The sequence below is a fragment of the Copadichromis virginalis genome, linkage group LG7, assembly GCF_057382275.1.
Source record: "Copadichromis virginalis isolate Kocher_CV1m ecotype Utaka linkage group LG7, C_Virginalis_male_GT1.1, whole genome shotgun sequence".
NCBI classification, from domain to species: Eukaryota; Metazoa; Chordata; class Actinopteri; order Cichliformes; family Cichlidae; genus Copadichromis; species Copadichromis virginalis.
In genome coordinates, this window is record NC_140624.1 from 9,333,371 (window position 1) to 9,350,524 (window position 17,154).

The 17,154-nt window shown below is 39.2% G+C and overlaps 1 protein-coding gene across 1 annotated transcript in view; it reads left to right on the forward strand.

The window, feature by feature from the left end:
• The first annotated feature begins 4,204 nt into the window (after positions 1 to 4,204).
• The window catches only part of wwox (WW domain containing oxidoreductase), a 135,670-nt gene continuing 122,720 nt past the window's right edge, over positions 4,205 to 17,154 (forward strand). The window contains exons 1-5 of the mRNA XM_085461577.1: positions 4,205 to 4,501; positions 7,568 to 7,632; positions 7,906 to 7,963; positions 8,065 to 8,234; positions 16,837 to 16,943. Of these exons, the coding sequence (XP_085317703.1) occupies positions 4,257 to 4,501; positions 7,568 to 7,632; positions 7,906 to 7,963; positions 8,065 to 8,234; positions 16,837 to 16,943 (645 nt within the window). The 5' untranslated portion in view covers positions 4,205 to 4,256. The remainder of the gene's footprint in view (positions 4,502 to 7,567; positions 7,633 to 7,905; positions 7,964 to 8,064; positions 8,235 to 16,836; positions 16,944 to 17,154) is intronic.

A 17,154-nucleotide genomic window follows, 5' to 3' on the forward strand; every position in this document is an offset into this window, starting at 1 on the left:
AAAAGGAGTATTGGATCGTTCTTATTTTAGGATAAATGACATCAGGTTGAACCAGCTCGTGTGACCTAGATAGATTTATCCTGATTTCACTTACACCGTAAAAGTAAGGTTTTTTATGTTGTTTATAACAAATTGAAAAATATGCAAAATTTTATTTCTTATTTATGTATAACTATTAAAGGTGGGAATCACCAGATACCCCGTGATTCCATATTATCACAATACTTGATTCTCAGTATGATATTATTGATATTTTTTAACATTCTGTGATGTCCCGAGTGTTGTAATAATACATGTTGCAGTTTATCACCTCTCAAGCATATCAAGCATACTAACACTGTAAGATGAAGACAGGTCAGTCTGACTCTATTTTACAAAGGGTCATTCAGACTGATGGCAACATGTTGGCACGTCTGTCTGTTTTTATCGATTAGATAGTAATTATTTGACAATCTCTAAGAAAGTGATTGCAGTCATTGCTCGTCAGACTGAGACTGTTTGCACAAAGGTTGCCTCCTTGCAATCATAAGGGGTTGTGAGCACCCTTGAGCTTTGGGCAACCATCTAGTCACAAGAAGTTGCAAGAAGTCACAGAATGTAAAATAATTCAATACATAACCAGTCAGCCACTGTTTTTTCATTTTTCATGTTTATGGATAGATTTTTTTGTAGATGCAGTAAGGTTGCATCATATCAATATCAATATTTACTGTCTCTGTATTGATACTGTATCACCAAGCAAAGTATCACAATATTGATTTTACAATACAGTAACATTTATTTTGTGAAGCTCAATAGTCAAAATCAATATTGATATTGCCTCCCCCAATCCTAACAAAATACTGTTGAAAAAGCTAAAAAATATTATTATTAACAGTACTTCATTATAAAAGCTAGCTCAAACAGACTAAAAACTAGGTCATTATAAGGAATATACCTTTTTCTTGCATCATGCAACATTTGTTCAATATCTGAAGTAAAGCATCCAAAGCAATGAACAGCACACAAGCATGGTGAGCATAAGGCAGCAAGCACGATGACGTCAGTGAAGATGAGTGTCAGGAGTGATTTGTGACAGAAAATCGTAGTAAGACTGAAAGGGACAGTTTACAAGATGGTAGTGAGACCTACCATGGTGTATGGTTAGGAGACAGTGGCACTGACAAAAAGATACAAGCCTGAGCTGGAGGTGACAGAGCTTAAGATGTTAAGGTCTTCACTGACTAGAATGGACATAATTAGAAATGAGTACATCAGAGGGACAGCTCAGGTGGAGCAGTTTGGAGACAAAGCTAGAGAATCAAGGCTGACGTGGTTTGGGATGCACAGAGGAGGGATGGGGGCTATGTTGGAGTAGGCAAGGCAGGAGGAAAACCAGAAAACCACAAAGATTCACGAATCTAGTGAAGGAGGACATGCAAGAGGTTAACAGATAGAGGAGAGTAAAAGAGGAGGATGCCAAGGCTAGGGTTAGATGGAGGCAGACAATATGCTGTGGTGACCTTCAAATGAAGCAATCGAAAGAAGACTAAATAACTTTTAATAGTTTCAATGGTTTGAATGGAGAGCACAAAATCTGTTCAAGAGAAAGGTTTCATTAAATTTTTTATTTTTATTTTTATTTTAAGGAGGAGAATGTAATGGAGTAGGTGCGAGAGGGAGTAGGAGTTCTGTCAGGTTTGTATAGTGGATTGTCATTTATGCTTAGAAATATCTACTCATATATGCTTAGAGTTTAATAATCAATGTCATGTTGGTAGAGGTTTGATCCTTAGTAGTCTGTGGAAACTCTGTGTGCCTCCCAGAGCACTCTGGCATGCACACACAACTTAAGGTCAGGAGAGAGGTTATATCTGCTCTTACTGATATATGGTATAGCAAACACACGTATATCTGTCTATGTCTAAGTGCCTTTTGTTTAGATGAACTGCTGGACTTCCAGACCAGCAGGTTCAGGGAAGTCGTTTATGGGGTCACACACTGACACCCCCCCCCCCCCCCCCACACACACACACACATACTTACACAACGCACAGGCAAAGGTACTCTTTGTGTGTATGAAGACGTCATATGTTAAAGATCCTATTTATATTTATGTAACCTCAATAAAAGAGCAGTGTTACGGGGGAGCGGACGAGAGCAACTGGGGTCAAGTGAAGGGACGGCGTTTGTCCAGTTCTCTCCCGTGCACGAGAAACATAAAGAACTTTGCCTACTCGTGTCTTGCTTTTGCTGTGTAATTAAATTGTCTTCAACGTTCCAGCGAATAAGTTTAAGCTACAAACCTATCAAGTTCTCTGGGAGGTGGAAGGCGGAAAGCAATGGGGAGTGAATAACCAAGTGGCTGAGTGGAGCAGAGAGTATACAGATAGGAGTGTGGCTGTGTGGATTTATCGGACAAACGATTTTGAATATAGAGCTGCCACGCAGGGGGAAACACATTAGTGAATGATGCTGAAGATGGCAATGACTGGCTGGCAACTAAGATAAGTTGGCCATGGTCACTACCCCTTCCACTGAGTAGTGGCTGTGGCAGTGCACATCCGACATTGGACAGTGAAGGCAAATTATGAAACAATCAGGTGGAAGGATTTGGAAACAGGGAACAGTGCACTACATGATCTATGTTTTAACTGGGAAACACTGAAAGATGGGTGATGGTCTCTTAAAATGGTCCTGGGAAGTTTCATCTAGATATTATCAGAGAAGTGTGCCTGCACATGTGATGTGACAATAAAAGTGATTTGATTTGAGAACAACCACATTTTCTGACCTGAATCTTTGTTAGAGGCAGGCTGCCTGGAACTGTTTTCAAGACATTCTTTGGGTGGTGCAGTCTGGGCTAGGGCAACACAGGCCTCCTTCCAAACTGCAGCGTTTCATGCAATGAGCATACAAAATCTCTCTTTCCCTGCCAATAGCTCCTTATAAATCCTAATTGTTGCTCTTGGTGCTGTTGTTGGAGTGGCACCAGAGCTTGACCAAAACATATTGAAACTTGAAACAGGAATTAAACACCTTGTTCTGAGTCTATATGGCCTAATCCCTATCTCCATATCCACAGACTTTGAGGCACAGTCCCGCTAAATCCTTTAGGGATCAAGTGTTTTAGTGTTTCCTTTTCTTTATCTCCTTTTGTATAAGATGTACTGGATCATCCTTTATGAAATTAGATTACGTCATCCCACAGTTCAGTACATCACTGTGATTATTGTGCTGTTTTACATTTTTATTATCAGTTCAACAGTGCGCTATTCCACAGAAATTTCGCAGCCATTCTATGGAAAACACAGACTCTGCAGATGGACAAGACACATGTAACAAGTGCACAAACTGGTTAACAGACACAACAGGCAGGTCAAGTGGCAGGAATAAGAGAAGCAAGAGACAGCCACAGATTTTGCATACAAAAGAGCTACTGAGCTGATGGGAACAGCTGTACTGGTTAGGTCACATTGGCAGTTGTCGAATTTCAAGGCATGGAAAAAAAACACAGAACACAACTAATTTCTTTTAATTTAACTATATCTGAAACCTGTTTATATCTCATTTATTGTTTTTATTTAAACATGTGAACATTTAGAGGCGGAATAGCTCTAACTAATTCGCTTTTGTTAGTTGTTACGTGTCATTCCACTGTGTTGACTAGTTAATGAGGTGGTTTAATGCTACCTTTGTCCCCAATAGGTTTAGGGCTGTCATCTGTTCAGATTTCCTCTGGCCCTCTTGGATAGTCTGTAGGCTACTTTTCTATTACAATAGACAGGAAAGGTAAAACTGGTAAAACATGCCCAACTGCATGGTGACCTCTTTGGTTGATAGATGTCTGAAAAGTGTACAGAAGCGTAGTTATGACAGGAAAGGTGATTAATTAGTGTAGAATAAAAGGATTTGGAGGAGATTAAAAAAAAATCAGAAAACTTTAGCTGTGTAGATAACTCAGTGGGCCTGAGTTATCTGATTACATAAATCAGCAGCTCTATCTGCCCACTTCCAACATCTCCCAACATTATTCTCCTACTAGCTTTAAAATTTATATACCCAGATCAAAGGCTGAGAGAAAACCCAGCCAGTGTTCTCTAACATAAAGCCTTTAAGCTTATGAAAAAAACAAACCCCAACGATATTAAACTTGAGACAGTAACTCGAAATTTCGACTTAGTTCTGGCTTCTGGCTGCCATCTTTTTTTCGGAAACATTTGAATCACAAAAAGCCGGATCCTTCAGCATATGGTCTACCGCCTCAATGTCCCAAAATGCAGTTCGGCAGTCGTCATCGTGTTGTTGCGGAAGTGCTGGAAGATCGCCGTGTCCGTGTTTCTGCGCTCTCTGACATCTGCATTCATTCTCCAGAGCAGATATTTCTCTCTGATTTTCGTCATTCACTGGAAGCTATGGCAGCTCTGAAGTACGCCGGTATGGACGATACAGACAGTGAGGATGAGTTACCACCTGGATGGGAGGAGAGGTCTACTAAAGATGGTTGGGTCTACTATGCAAAGTAAGTGAGATCTCACCATTAACGCTATCAGCAAGCATGTCTGTGTATGAGTATAAGTATAAGTCCTAACACTTACTGACATCAGGGCCATGCCATTTCTATTAGCACCTGGCTAACACAGCCTGCTAGCTACACTGTAAAGTCTGTGTTATAAAGTGTGCCGTCCTTATTTCACTGTAGGGTTTGTGCTAATTGTTGTTAGTCTTTGATAAGTCTGTGAGTTTGTCATCTCGAATTATCCTGCTGTAGTGTCACTATCCACTAGCTGCCATGCTGTAAACTTACGCTGAAATATAAAATCACAACCCTCCTCAGTAATGGGATAATGCATTAGAAATGTACATTTTGGATGTGCAGCTGAAAAATCTATAGCAACTGTCTGATGCTGTGATGCTATTGTAACCCGTTCATGTGTTACGCCTGTTGTTCTGCAAGTATTTAACACATATGTTACACTATCATGACAATATCGACCAGAATCTCCACTCATCTTGGACATAAGGAGTCATGGAGTCAATGTGGGGCTTTTGCTGATTTCTTTGAACTGTTTGAATTTATTTAGGATTTTCTCAAATCCACACAAGGTCAAAAATCTACTTCCTGGTTCAAATATGTTCAATATATAAAACTTAGCAAGTAACAGCTCAATGACATACTTTTGGTAGCTGTCAACAAGATCCTGTCTGGATACTTGACCACTCTTCTTGGCAGAATTGGTAGAGTTCATTTAAATTGGTTAGCTTCCTTGCACAGACCTGGCTTTTAAACATAGTCTACAAATTTTAAGTAGATTAGTGGTCAGGCTTTGGGAATGTCATTCTAGAGCCTTAGTGTTAGCCTGGTTTATCTCTTAAAAAAACACGTTTTGATGTGTTTGGGAGCAATGGCTGGTTTGACATGAAGTTGAAAAATTTGGATTTAGTATTTCTTCATTATTCAGTCCACTTTGTGGAGTGTAAAATAGAATAGAACAATCCTTTAATTGTCCCAAAAGGGGAAATTTTGTTGTAACAGCAGCAAGAAAAACACATATAGGCCCTATACATTTTTTTTTTTTTACATATTTACATCAAGGACAATAGTTGACCAAAAACAGAGTACTGTACAGTTGTTAAAATTAAATTAATGTAATTAATTTAATTACAGATGAGAGGCAAACCCAGGTTGTAGTGTGAATCGGTTGATAAAATAGTGCAAGTTACAGCGCTGATGTAAACTTCTATGTTTGTTGGGAGCAGTTTTGATTATACAATCTGACAGCTGTAGGGAGGGAGGACCTGCAGAAATGCTCCTTCATGCATCTAGGATGCAGCAGTAGGGCTGTGCGATATGACCAAAATCTCATATCCTGATATAAGAATTCTATAAAAAAAATAACGATATAAATCACACAAATGTAACATTTTCTGTAAATTCTGTGAATCTCGGGCAGCTCGTCTTGCGGGAAGTGTTTCCAGCTGCGCGTCATGTAGCTGGAGTCGAGTGTTTTAACCGATGCATGAAACTATACATTTTTAGACATAAGTTGTAACGGCCGCCGTTTTCTTTGTGAGTATTTATTACACGGCGTGCTGCGGGGAAAAGCCTGTTCTAACGTTTTATTCTAAGGTTTATTTTTTAGCACCTGGCGGCTCTTTTTTAATTCTCATCCGTAAATAATCTGCTCTTTCACGTGATTCAGGTTATTTTGAAAAGTCTCAACAGGATCTTGAGCTTTATTGTGAAAGGTTTATGTGGAACATAAACAAGCGGACGCGCGATGCTGTTACCGTGGTTGTTGCTAACGACAACGCATAAAAGCAGGCGCTTGTCCGTCTGAAGTGTGGTTATATAAAATATAAGAGAAAGAGAGAACTTTAAGAAATTAATATAGCCACTACAGTGACCATCAAAACGATGAAAAAATATGTAAACAGTGTATTTTGCGACACCACGAAACAAACGATAGCGTAAAATGAAACATAGATGTTTTTATATCATAATCCGATATATATCGTTATATCGACAGCCCTATGCAGCAGTCTGTCACTGAAGGAGCTCTGCAGTTCAGCAACATTTACATGCATGGGGTGGGAGACGCTGACCATCAGAGATGTTATTTTGGCCAGACTCCTTCTGTCTCCCACCACCTGCACTGGGTCCAGGGGACATCGCAGAACCTTCCTGATGAGTTTATCCAACCTCTGTACCAGCACCATTGGCAAAAAAACTGCCCCAGAACATGATACTACCACTACCATGCGTGACAGCTGGTACAGTGCTCTCAGGTTTAAAAGCACCACATTTACTGCTCAAAATATACCTCTGGTCATTGTGATCAAAACGCTCAATCTTTGTCTCTTTTATCCAGAAGGCAATTGGCTTATCGATTCTGGAGCAGTGGCTTATTTCTTGGTTGGCACCCTCTTGGGCCACGGTGATGTAAAACTCACTTCACTGTGGACAGTGATGCTGGTGTACCAGCAGGTTCCAGTACATGGCATGCTTTAGTCTTTGTGTTTGCATGTGTATACACGTATACATGTATTTTATGTTCACGTATGTGTGCTTGTGTGTGAATGTGTACATTTTTGTATATGTATGTGCATATTTGCATGTACACATATTTTTTACAAACATATATGGATGTCTCACAAGGTTTCTATAATATTTTCATCTTATCTATTTTAATTCTTTTTATTATATTATCCCTCTGTTCAGCACTTTGGCCGACACTTGATGTCTTTTAAATGTGCTATATAAATAAAGATGACTTGACTTGACTTGGTGGTTCCTGGGTTGGTCCTGATTATTCTAACAAATTTTATCTCATTGAGGGTAACAGTTTGGGTCTATTTCCAGACTTTGGCAAAGGATATACATCCTGTATATAAAAAGGCATTAAAGATGCATACTGTATAATTAGTCCACCCTGGAAAAAAAATAGTTCAAAGAAATAATTAAAATCCCTAAATTTCCATGACATTCATGCCCATGATGAGTGTAAATACACTATTGACCACAGCTGTATATTGTAAAGAAAATTATTTTTTTTCATTCACTCTTAATCTCTGTTTGTGCCAACAGTCATGATGAGATGAAGACACAGTGGGAACACCCCAAGACAGGAAAGAAGAAACGTTGTGCTGGAGGTTTGCTTTACTCACTTGTGTTTTCCCTGGAGAATTGTTCACATGTATGCAAAGCTGAGATTATTTGATATTTCTCTAACTTGGACTTGGTTATTTGGAGTATTGTCAACCACACAACTTTTATGCAGTGGCCAGTAGCTAAGCAGTCAGTTAAAAAATTAATGAAACAGGACATAGAATTCAGTTTTGGCTTGAAATGTATATACACTTTTTTTTTTTTTTTTTACAAACTTTTTCTATTAAAGAATAATAAATCTCTGTCTTTTTCTACAGACTTACCATATGGTTGGGAGCAGGAAACTGATGAAAAAGGACAGATAATTTACATTGAGTAAGAAGACTTATGATCAAACCCCTTATATTTGTGGAAATGTTTGACTGCAATAAAACTACGTTGCTGCTTTCATTCCTGCTTTCCTCTGTCATTTTCAGTCACATTAACAAGCGGAGCACATATTTTGATCCACGTCATGCATTTACAGTAGAGGATGTGGTGGTGAAGCCGAAGCGGTACGATGGAAACACTGCTGCTCTCGAGATCCTGCAGGGTCGTGACCTCTCTGACAAGGTTGTCCTCATTACCGGAGGCAATGTGGGCATTGGTGAGCTTAATGTTTATTTATCTTTTTCTTTTGTCTGACAAACGTTCTGAAAAGTTGGAACCATCAATCTGCAGTAATGTGTGTTTCTGTGATGACACCACTAGGTGGTGATATGGTATTATGCTATAACAGAAGGATGCTTGCCAAGACTGTCTCTACTCCTTGCATGTCCCCATCTCTTCACAACGGGGCATTCATCAACATTAGCCTCCAAAATGATACACTTAGACTCAACAAATCACTCCTTAATACCGAACATGACTGTATTGAAGTTCATTAGCAGGGCTGAATTGGATGTCATTGTTAACTGTAATGAATGGTGTCCATTTGTACCCAGCAAATGCATGGCTCACTATATAATGGTCTGGAAACAAATTTATTTCCTCTTTCCTTTAGTTTAAATTAGCACAAGTCCTGGCCATTTGTTCAGACTCGCTTCTTTGTTCGAGATAGATAATGACAGCATGAGGAAAATCAAATAAACATAAAATCGTTAATTGTCTTTATATTCAAATTCTTTGTCCCAACGAAAGTCCCTGCAATGTAATTGCACTGTGTGTGGGAGTGTGTGACTCTGTGTATCTGTGTATGTGTGTGATATGAGATGTAGCAAGGCAGCACTGTATTACATAGATTTACAGCAGCCTGGGGACCTTCACTGAGGGAAGAAGCTTGTGAACTTAAATGCCTGCCTGACCCTGATGTTCTTCTGTCTTTTATCTTTACACACATTAAGAGAACACAGTTTTTAAAAAGTAACACAAATGAAAATGATTTATTGTTTAGTTTCCTGGGACTGTGCGTCCTCATGTGGACACTGCACTTTATACTTAAAAAGTGTTTTATACGTTTTTTTAAACAATGGTGACTTTATTGTGTTTCTCTGTAATATAAACCCATTGCACCCGTATGAGGGCATACAGTTTTTTTCTTAATTAAAAGAGTTTCTGTTCAAAGATGATGCTTAGTTTTTATACTTACTGGGTCCAGCTAATGCCCCAAATTTAGGGGAAATTAAAAATAGCTCAGGTCTCAAGAGGTTCAGATTCTTGCCACACACAATAGACACTCGTTAGCTGATCAATAGGCAGTTTCAGCACTTAATAATAATAATAATAATAATAATAATAATAATAATAATAATAATAATAATAATAATAATAATAATTGGCTTGTATCAAATGACCTCTGATGACTGTATTTCCATTAAACCTGTGACCGTCACTAAACCAAGATCTGTTCAACCTATTTTTCTTTTTCTTTGTCTCTGAATTAAAAGACTCACAACAAACATCAATTAAAAATATAACTGACATCCATCAAAACATTATTACCAAGAAATTATTATTTTTAAATGTTTTGGGTTAGGATTACTTCTACATATAGTTAAAAAAGTAATAATTTTACTATGAAATCTGTCAAAGGAAAATGCACATGAACATGTGAAATGCAGAAAATCTGTACCCAGAACAAGTGTAATGAACTGAAAAACGCCAACATTAAAATGGGAATGCCTATGATTACCAGAACAAAGTGTAGTGTGAGTCAGATACTAAAGGATAATTATCAAAATAAAGAAAACGTGAAGATGTATGGCTGCAGAACGACTGTAGGCATCAGAAGTTAAAAGTGCATAAGCCTCTCATTCCAAATGTATTGCTTTCACTAGACGCGGATAGAGGATTAGTTCTAAAATACATCCGATATTTGGCCTGAGCGATAATTGTATAGGATGAATGGAGAAAATTACTAATAGCTTTCTCCACAAGAGGGCACAGGAGGTCTGTGATGTGCATGCTATTGATATTAAAAAATGTTATCATATTAGCTGTTTTACATGTACTTATTTTTTCCTTAATTAAAAAAAACACTATATAATGAAAAAGATAATCCTCATTCAACATTTGTTGTGATATATTTAATAAAAAAAAATGCTGGAAAAAATGCAGTTTTTCACAAAAGACTGCATCAAGTAGTGGTAATACACTGACACTATATAGTGCATGAACACTTATTAGAACCCATATTAACATAACCTTTGTTTTGCTCATATTAAATATGCAGCAGCTATAATTAACAGTATTCTAATAGTAATTGCTACTTCTCATGTACTCCTTTGACATTCCTTTAGTGAAATGTGGTTATGCCAATTGGTTGGACCCACTTAGCATTTTAATGGCATCAGTAGTGTTTTAATCCAAGTGTCAAGGCTATTTCCAATTCCTGTAGTGCTTAATTCCTCCACAGGAAATGTGACATTTTTATTAGTAATGGTAGGATATTAATTAATTCCAAAAATTTACATTAAAATATTTTAATTTAGTTTCAAATGCACATAAACATGAAAACCACATATATAACATTATTTATGCATGAAATATTACCGCCTCCTGTTTTTGTGACCAGTCTTCAAGCTCCACTGCAATAGTGCTGGGAGGCGAGACAGTGATGCAGTTTGTCTTGCCAGTGTGATCACTGCGCTCGCTTTACAACATTAGTCTTCCTCTCTCTGCTTTCTTTTGTAAATTAAAAACCAGTACCAACCCGAATGGCAATTTTTAATTGTGATAATGGAAATGAATGATTGTAGTTTGTTTCCCCCCCCTCCGCTCGTCTCCGTCTCCCTCCCTCCTCCTTCTTTTTAAAGGTTTTCTTACTCGTATAGACCTGTGGTTGTACACCTGTACCTCTGCATTGATTCCTAAGCGGCTTTGACCCAAGCCTGAGCCTCCTATCCATCCCCATTACACAGTACTGCTCTGGCTCTAATTCGCCCCTATCAACTAACTCTCAGGTTATTTACTGGCCAGGGGTCCATGGAACAGTTGTCCTTAAAGGGCCATTGTCCTGATGTCTCTAGCCCCCACTGGGTTCAGAATGAGGATACTTGCTTTTTAAATATAAAACTGCACAACACTGCACAAAAATGTATTTGTATTTTCCCTCTCAGGACACGTGGTCTTATTTACCCAGTGACAGCTCCTTTGGGAACTGTTTTTATGGACATTTATGTGTCCAAATACCTGGGGAGGGTCATCAGTCTCTCAGGTGACTTGTTGACATATGTTTAATAGTGGTCAGAAATAACATATCTGCCTCCTGTCTTACTCAACTCAAATGGTCCTGCTTTTTTTTAAATTAGTCCAGCTCAGCATGTGTGGTGCACAAAAGAAAGAAAACACTTATTCAAGTGTGGTTTTTACTTATGCAGATCTCTTTATTTTTCAAAAAGTTCTCACAGATTATAATTTTTTATTCAGTAAGTGAAATTATGAGTTTGAAATTAAGTTTTTATTTATTCTGCTTTTCAGTGTTGACGTGTTTCATATCTGAACTTTTTGCACCTTCTGTGGAGAGTCTTGCTGTTGAGCAGTGCATACAGTTGCAAAGCTTTACTCAGTCTAAATGCATGCACTAAATTCCGCGTGGTCTTCTTGTTAAGGCGCAGGGTCAATGTAGGAATAAGAAGCAGAAAAGACTTAGGATGTCCAGACGGGGAATAGCATGGATTTAAAAAAGGAGCGCTTCGTAATGTTTTAGTCTCTCTATGCATTGTCTCTGCAGTGTTTTAGGACTTTCAATGTTATTCTTATTCATGAAAGACTAACAATGTTCCATAGTTGTGTTGATCCCAGTGTTGTGTTGTGAGGATTAAGTGTCAGGCTGGTGCTCTCCTCTCTCTGGATGGAGAGATCCCTAAGCATATTCAGTGAGTCGCAGAGCTGCGGGAGCCTCTGTGTGCAGATTAAACCCATAGCCTAGCTTTGTGGCTGATCATTAGATTGAGGCAGATTTGTTAAGCATAACTGCCATTAAATTGGTTGCAAAGCTCTGGTATTTACTGCACTACTGTTTATGAATAAGGACCTCCTTAAAGACCCGTGCAGTGATGCGTTAAACCCAAGCCTCAGTAAGGAGGGAAATGCATTATTCATAGTGGGAGGAATTAGATGGATAAAAAGATGTTCCTGGTGAGGATGGTGTGTGGCGTCTGTGTGTGTGTGTGTTTTTTTGTCTCTGAGCATCTCTCAGTGACTACGTGTGGTTTAGATGACATCCAGAGTGCATCTGTGTTTATATTAAGTCTTCATTGTGTGTGTGTGTGTGTGTGTGTCCACCGGGTGAATGGCCGGCCAGTGTCCTGCGCTGCCTTCTCCGTATCAACTTGTGAACTGAACCGCCGAGGAAATCAAAGGGAAGTTTTATTTTTTATTTTTTTCATCGGGCATTTCATGTTCTCACTGATGAATGTGTTTATTGGCTACGTAATAAGAAGCAGTTCCGGTTGGTTAGTCAAATTATTCAACTTTATTAACCTTAGATGAAATTTGCTATGCAGACCCAAACTGGTGTAACGTGCAGAGAGTATAATGCTGGAGGCTAGCAGGGTTCAATAATGATTACAGCTCTAATATAATGGAACTGAAGTGGTTAGAGAAAGAGAGGATGGAATACATATATGTGCTTAAAGGCTGTAGGTAAAATAAAATGAAGGGGCATTGGGTTATTGTGTGTAGTCAAGTAGTTTATAGACCTATCGAGTTTACAGTCTGCACATGATGAGGGGGATGAAAGTTACATGACGGGGGAATGCGGGGGGGATTTTGATGACAGTGATGAAAATAGCCCTAATGCTCAGCAGCTATGTGTGCATGAGCAGGCCTCTGGGGTTTGTGTTTATCATTGTACACGTTTGTGATTTGGTGCGCTATGTGTTTATCAGCTGTACTGTCCTCCTTCCTCGCTCTGTGAGGCTGACTGCTGGAGGACCAGGGGTGTCCAGTGTGTTGTGAGGCCATGATGAAAGATTGTGTTGGGAGTTGGAGGTTGACACAGAGGGTCAGAGAAAGAAAAGGGGGGTTGGTGGCTGGGTGGGTGGGTAGGCGGGTGCTAGATAGGGCTGCATGGCTGGTGAGGTGGTAGTGGGGGTGGTGGGGGAGCCAGGAGGGGATAGGGAGGGGTAATAGAACCACTCCAGTGCTCTCACCTGGAACAGCTCAACCTTGGGCTGTAATTACTAACCATACATTCCACTTTTGGGGTGACATCTCCCTCCTCTTGGACTAATGGAGGGGAATTAGAGGGGATCTTAAAAGTCAGAAAGAGCGGGGGAGTTGTCCCCTTCTTCACTTCTTGGGCAAGAAATACACGGTAACCGCAGGAACAGGTGCACTCATCACATCAGAGATGGTCAGGAGTTTGAAGATGTCTCTCAAATCCGGCCACTCTTTGCTTTCTTAGATACACATGCATATATTAACCTCCTAAGACCCGAACTGTTTCACGGCATGCATTTTTAATTTCTCTTTGATATTTGGGCTGATTGGGACCCGATGAATGTAAAAACAAAGAATTACCAGATTTTTTTTTTCTTTTTACCTAATTTTTGTGTCTGAGAAAAATGAGAGCCACATATGAGGATATTCATTTACAATTTTGATAGAACAAAAGCAGTATAATGTCCTCGTAAGTGGATATCAGGCCCTTGTAGAGCAAAATTGAGTATTTTGGTCTAAATAACCCAAAATGTGATGTCCACGTATGTGGACGCCAGGTTCTAGGAGGTTAAAGATTTGTTTTGGACTAATATTTGGACTAGAGCTCAAATAATTAGTTGACAGTCAAATAATTTTTCTGTTGTTTATCAAATACTACTTTTTCTTTTTTTTAAACTAAGGAATTCACCTCACTGTGAAAAATAGAATAAAATGTGTGAAATATAGAATATGAATATCTGTTTATGTATATCACAGTTATGTTGAAAAGTGAAATAGATGGCGCTTATTAACTTATTGTTTTTAGAAACATACTGCATGTGTTATTTAATATCTATAGTAACTGGGATGAGATGGGCACGTGGGATAAAGCCGTGTAACAGTGCAGTGTCGGGTCACATGAAGGTGATTGTGGCAAGTTGTTACAAAATCTACAAATTTCTAAACGCTTTACCAACTAAAATAAATCAAACAGAAGACAGAAATAAACAGCAATAAACATAATAATAAAAACCATACTTATTATGTTTATTAATTGCCTCATAAATAGCCCAAATGCAATTTCAGTTAAAAACACCTTGTAACTCAATGATGAGTTTGGGCGATATGTACTCTGTTCATAATCATGTTTTTTCTCTCTCATGGTCTTTCGAGCAGCTCTGGAAAAGGGGATTGTGGGAACCCGACATGTTTACCCACAGGTCTTGTAATGATCTGAACCGACTTCTGTTTGCCCAATTGTACTGCAGAGCTTATTTTAGTTAAATGCCTCTTTGGATGCAGATCAAGAGGGAAGGAGCAGGCGGCTCCGTTTGCCAAATAAACACGTTTACTGACGAGGCTGGTAATGATCTCATTACATTGAGCCAATACACCTGTGTACGAGGGGGATCCAGAGAGGGGCAGTGGGCCAGGGAGGACAAACAAAGCGTGAAATCACTAAATCACACTCATTATTGGGGGATATCAGTAGGGCCAGGATCCTAATGTACCATGAAGAGCATTCACAGCTTAATGGACATTTTACACATTTTTATGCATTTTATACATTACAGTAAAACACATTTTCAACAATAGCTGAGCCATGTAGTGCATTCTTGCTACTTTATAAAGCTTGAGATTGAACATAAACATATTCAAAGAAACTCCCCCCCCCCCCATCTACAGACTCTTCTCTGTAAACCTCTGCAGCTACTACATCTGTTTAGACAGAAAAATCTGGGTGAGCATCACATCCAAGCGGGCCTGCCGCGCGCTGTAAAACAGCTTATGGCGTTTGTCGATCCACCAGCGCAAAAGAAACCCCTGTCTGACCTCTTGTCATGTTCCACCATCAGCATACAATGCTGAAACAGGCTCCCTTTGTTGTACACCTGACCAGGAACTAATTTCGTCGCGGCCCTCTCCACCGGTAACACGGGCAAGAGGGCGGGGAGTCTCTGTTACAGCAACGCCACACTCGTTATTTCACAATTAATGTCAAGCCCTTGTTATTTGTCATTGCAAATACATGGCTTCGGCGCTGCTGCTGTTGTCGCTGCCATATTCTAATTTGTTCCCCATTATGGAAAACACTGGTGTCGATTAATTTCACTTTCATGCTTTGTACACACAACCAGTCGGTGTGAGGTGTTGTTGTTTACCAGAAGCCAGTAGTCTTGTCCAATTTATAAAGACCGGAAAAAATGCCTTTAAATGAAGCTGCGTTTGTGGGGAAAAAAAATATAAAAATCATTTCGCACACATCCGTATGATTTTTATCAATTTTAAAAGCAGTGTTCAGATTATGCCGAAGTGAAAACGCAGACACTTTGCGTGACACTCAGAAGTTACGCTAACATTTATTTTCTAAAGCCCGCCGCCGCTCATTTGGATTCAAAGCCTATTTTTACCCCACCAGTCACTCTGCTTGTTTTTTCTGTCATGCTGTTTTTATTTTCATTTCCATTTCCTGTGAGTGAAATGATCTCCGCTCACAGTCACAGTCCCCTCCATTACACCTAATAAGGTGTCATATAATTTCATTCCATGCTTCACTTGTCAGAAAGGGCTTCCAATCCCACTCCAATTTTGAGTTTTAATAGATATTAGTCCTTAATGCTCTCCTCACAATTAGGCCTCCCAGTTTTGCTCTTAATGAAAATCAGATTAAGACATATAATCTAATTACAGTCCATATTAATCCACCACCCGATACACTCTGCCTACTGCTCTGCCACTCAGACCCTCTTGCCACAATCAGTTATTGAGCCTTTCACTTTGTCAGTCAGGACTCTCATACTGCATGTGGATAAGTGCTTGTGTGTGTGTGTGTATATATGTATATACATACACACAGGTTTGTATATAGAAGTAGGATTAAAAATATGACATGACTCTGTGCTCTTGAACTTTTCTGTGACACATGAAGGGTAGTAAATGTCAAAGGAAATAAAAATACGGTGAAGGAAAGAAAGTTAATCTCATAAATTAATTCAACCTACGGGATGAAATGACCCATTTAGACTTGTAATTTAGAAATGAACTTCTCTCCCTCTATCTTCAGTTTTTGTCAGTTTTATCGTGACTACATGATTTGGATGGAGCCATGAAGTAGTCTTGGACTGATAAATTCTGTGCATATCGGCGGACCTCGTTTCATGGGAGAAATGTCCTTATCAGAGGCCCTTTGATGTGCCTGAAATATCACGCCAAGGTTCAGTGTGAATGTCATGTCTGTTCGATTGCTCATTTAGTTCAGTTACGACCCGTGTTTTCATAATTACTGCCGTAATTTTTAACGTAATTAACAACAGCCTCCGTTTTTCTGACTCTATGCGAGCGGCGATACCTCATTGAGAGTTGGCGGTCAGATCCAAAACTTTATCTAAGACGAGAGGAAGAAGTCGCGAACCACAATAATTCAATCAGTTTCATCACTTCAGAGAGAAATGATTAACTCCACTAGACTGGGTTACTCAATGAAATAAATTATATGAAAAAATTGATGGGGATCTGAAGTTATCTTTAGAAAAAAAAAACCCTCATCTTTGAGGCATTGCTTGCCTGTAGACTTTTTCTCATGTCTATATCTCCCTGTCTTCCTGTCCGTCTGTCTCCCATCTCAGGCTTTGAGACAGCCAGGTCTTTTGCTCTTCATGGCGCCCATGTGATCCTGGCTTGTCGAAACCTGACCCGTGCCAACAAGGCGGTGAGCCTCATTCAGGAAGAGTGGGTAAGTGACAGTCTAAGTAATCCCCTGTTTTCTTGGAGCTCTAAAAGCTGGAAAGTGTGGTTAAGTTACAACATCTTTCTCAAACAAAAACAAATCCTATAAAAAGACGCCAACAATAAACCGACTTATAGTAACTTCCTTATTGAGGTTTAGACAGAATAAGCTGTTAAACATCAGTGAGCCACACTCGTGTATTAGTGAGCATACATGG